Raw genomic sequence first — 1,519 nt, forward strand, 5'->3', positions numbered from 1 at the left:
TAGGTATTACATAATGCATTATTTTTGTTATTGATTAAAAATATTTTTTCAATTATCTACGATATTTTATTGCAACTCGTGATAGAAGGTAATCTTAGGTTAACACAAGGTGATATTAAGTGACACTTTTGTTCATTTACAATAATGGTCTTTAATGACTGTGATTACTGAATGTGTTATTATAAATTAAGAATACAATTTTTGTTTCTTTATAATAATGGTCCTTAATGGCTGTGTGATTACAAAATAATGTGTTATTATAAATTAAGAATACAACTTTTGTTCCTTTATAAGAATGGTCCTTAATGGCTGTGTGATTACAGAATAATGTGTTATTATAAATTAAGAATACAACTTTTGTTCCTTTATAAGAATGGTCTTTAATGGCTGTGTGATTACAGAAAAATATGTGTTATTATAAATTAAGAATACAACTTTTGTTTCTTTATAAGAATGGTCTTTAATGGCTGTGTGATTACAGAATAATATGTGCTATTATAAATTAAGAATACAACTTTTGTTCCTTTGGTCTTTAATGGCTGTGTGAATTCCATTCCAGTTGAATAAACATCAACGAATTAATGTTACAAGATATTGTCGTTTTACTATCCCTTCTGGATCATTCTGGAAATTTATTGGCTGCCTAACAAAATTGTCATTATCATCATCATCGTCGTCATCGTGTCCTTCGATGATGAAGTCTTCATACTCTTCCAATCCATTATCCAGACAAACATTATGTAATACACAGCTTGCCAAGATGACAAAGGGTATCATGTCATCACGATTCATGTCCAAGAATTTCAGTCGTCTCCATCTGCCTTTCAGCAATGAAAATGATCTCTCAATAACTTGCCTCATACTGGCAAGTGCTGTGTTAAATGTTTTCTGAGCCTGTAAGAATCAGGAAAGGCATAAAAGATGATAGTCTCTCCACTACTATTTTTTCACTATGGCTATGTTCCAAAATTCATTGCCAGTGCTGAAGATCTACAGTATACGTCACGTGTACTATACATTTTTAGCACTGCCAATAAATTTTGGAGCAGCCTACGAAACACATGCAGTAAAATCCACTTCTAATTTAAATGTCTTACTTGTGTGAGTTGGCCCAAATTAATAAATGGTGGTATCAACCATGACAGACATGGATAAGCCTTATCTCCAATAATGTAGTCCTGATCCTCAAAATAAGATGCTCTATTTGCATTTACCTCCTTCCATAGATCTGAATTACGAAAAACACGCCGATCTCCCACTGATCCAGCAAATCCAGCAAAGCAGTCTAAGAATCGAAGTTCCGCATCACACACTGCTTGCAATGTTATGGCATATTCCTTATCTTTACTTATGTAAAAGCGTGCGTCTACCTAGAAATAAAGTACTACATTAACGTTTTCCGCACAAGAACATTTGTAACACGTAACGTTACGTTAATTAGAAACACTATTTCGAAGAATATGTGTGTTTTTTAATAAGCAACACAAGTGTCAATCTTTGTTACTCATTAAACACTAAC

General features: G+C 32.7%; 1 protein-coding gene across 1 annotated transcript; it reads right to left on the reverse strand.

Annotated features, from left to right (window-relative positions):
- Nucleotides 1-606: 606 nt before the first annotated feature.
- LOC112457590 (protein ALP1-like) lies at nucleotides 607-1,370 on the reverse strand (the record flags this gene model as incomplete). The annotated part of the gene is made up of 2 exons (XM_025020740.1): nucleotides 607-894; nucleotides 1,098-1,370. Coding segments are annotated over 2 exons (561 nt in total), but the record flags the coding sequence as incomplete, so codon positions are not given.
- Nucleotides 1,371-1,519: the final 149 nt, after the last annotated feature.

This window comes from Temnothorax curvispinosus, unplaced genomic scaffold (genome assembly GCF_003070985.1).
Source record: "Temnothorax curvispinosus isolate PA1 unplaced genomic scaffold, ASM307098v1 QBEX01007935.1, whole genome shotgun sequence".
Classification (NCBI taxonomy): domain Eukaryota; kingdom Metazoa; phylum Arthropoda; class Insecta; order Hymenoptera; family Formicidae; genus Temnothorax; species Temnothorax curvispinosus.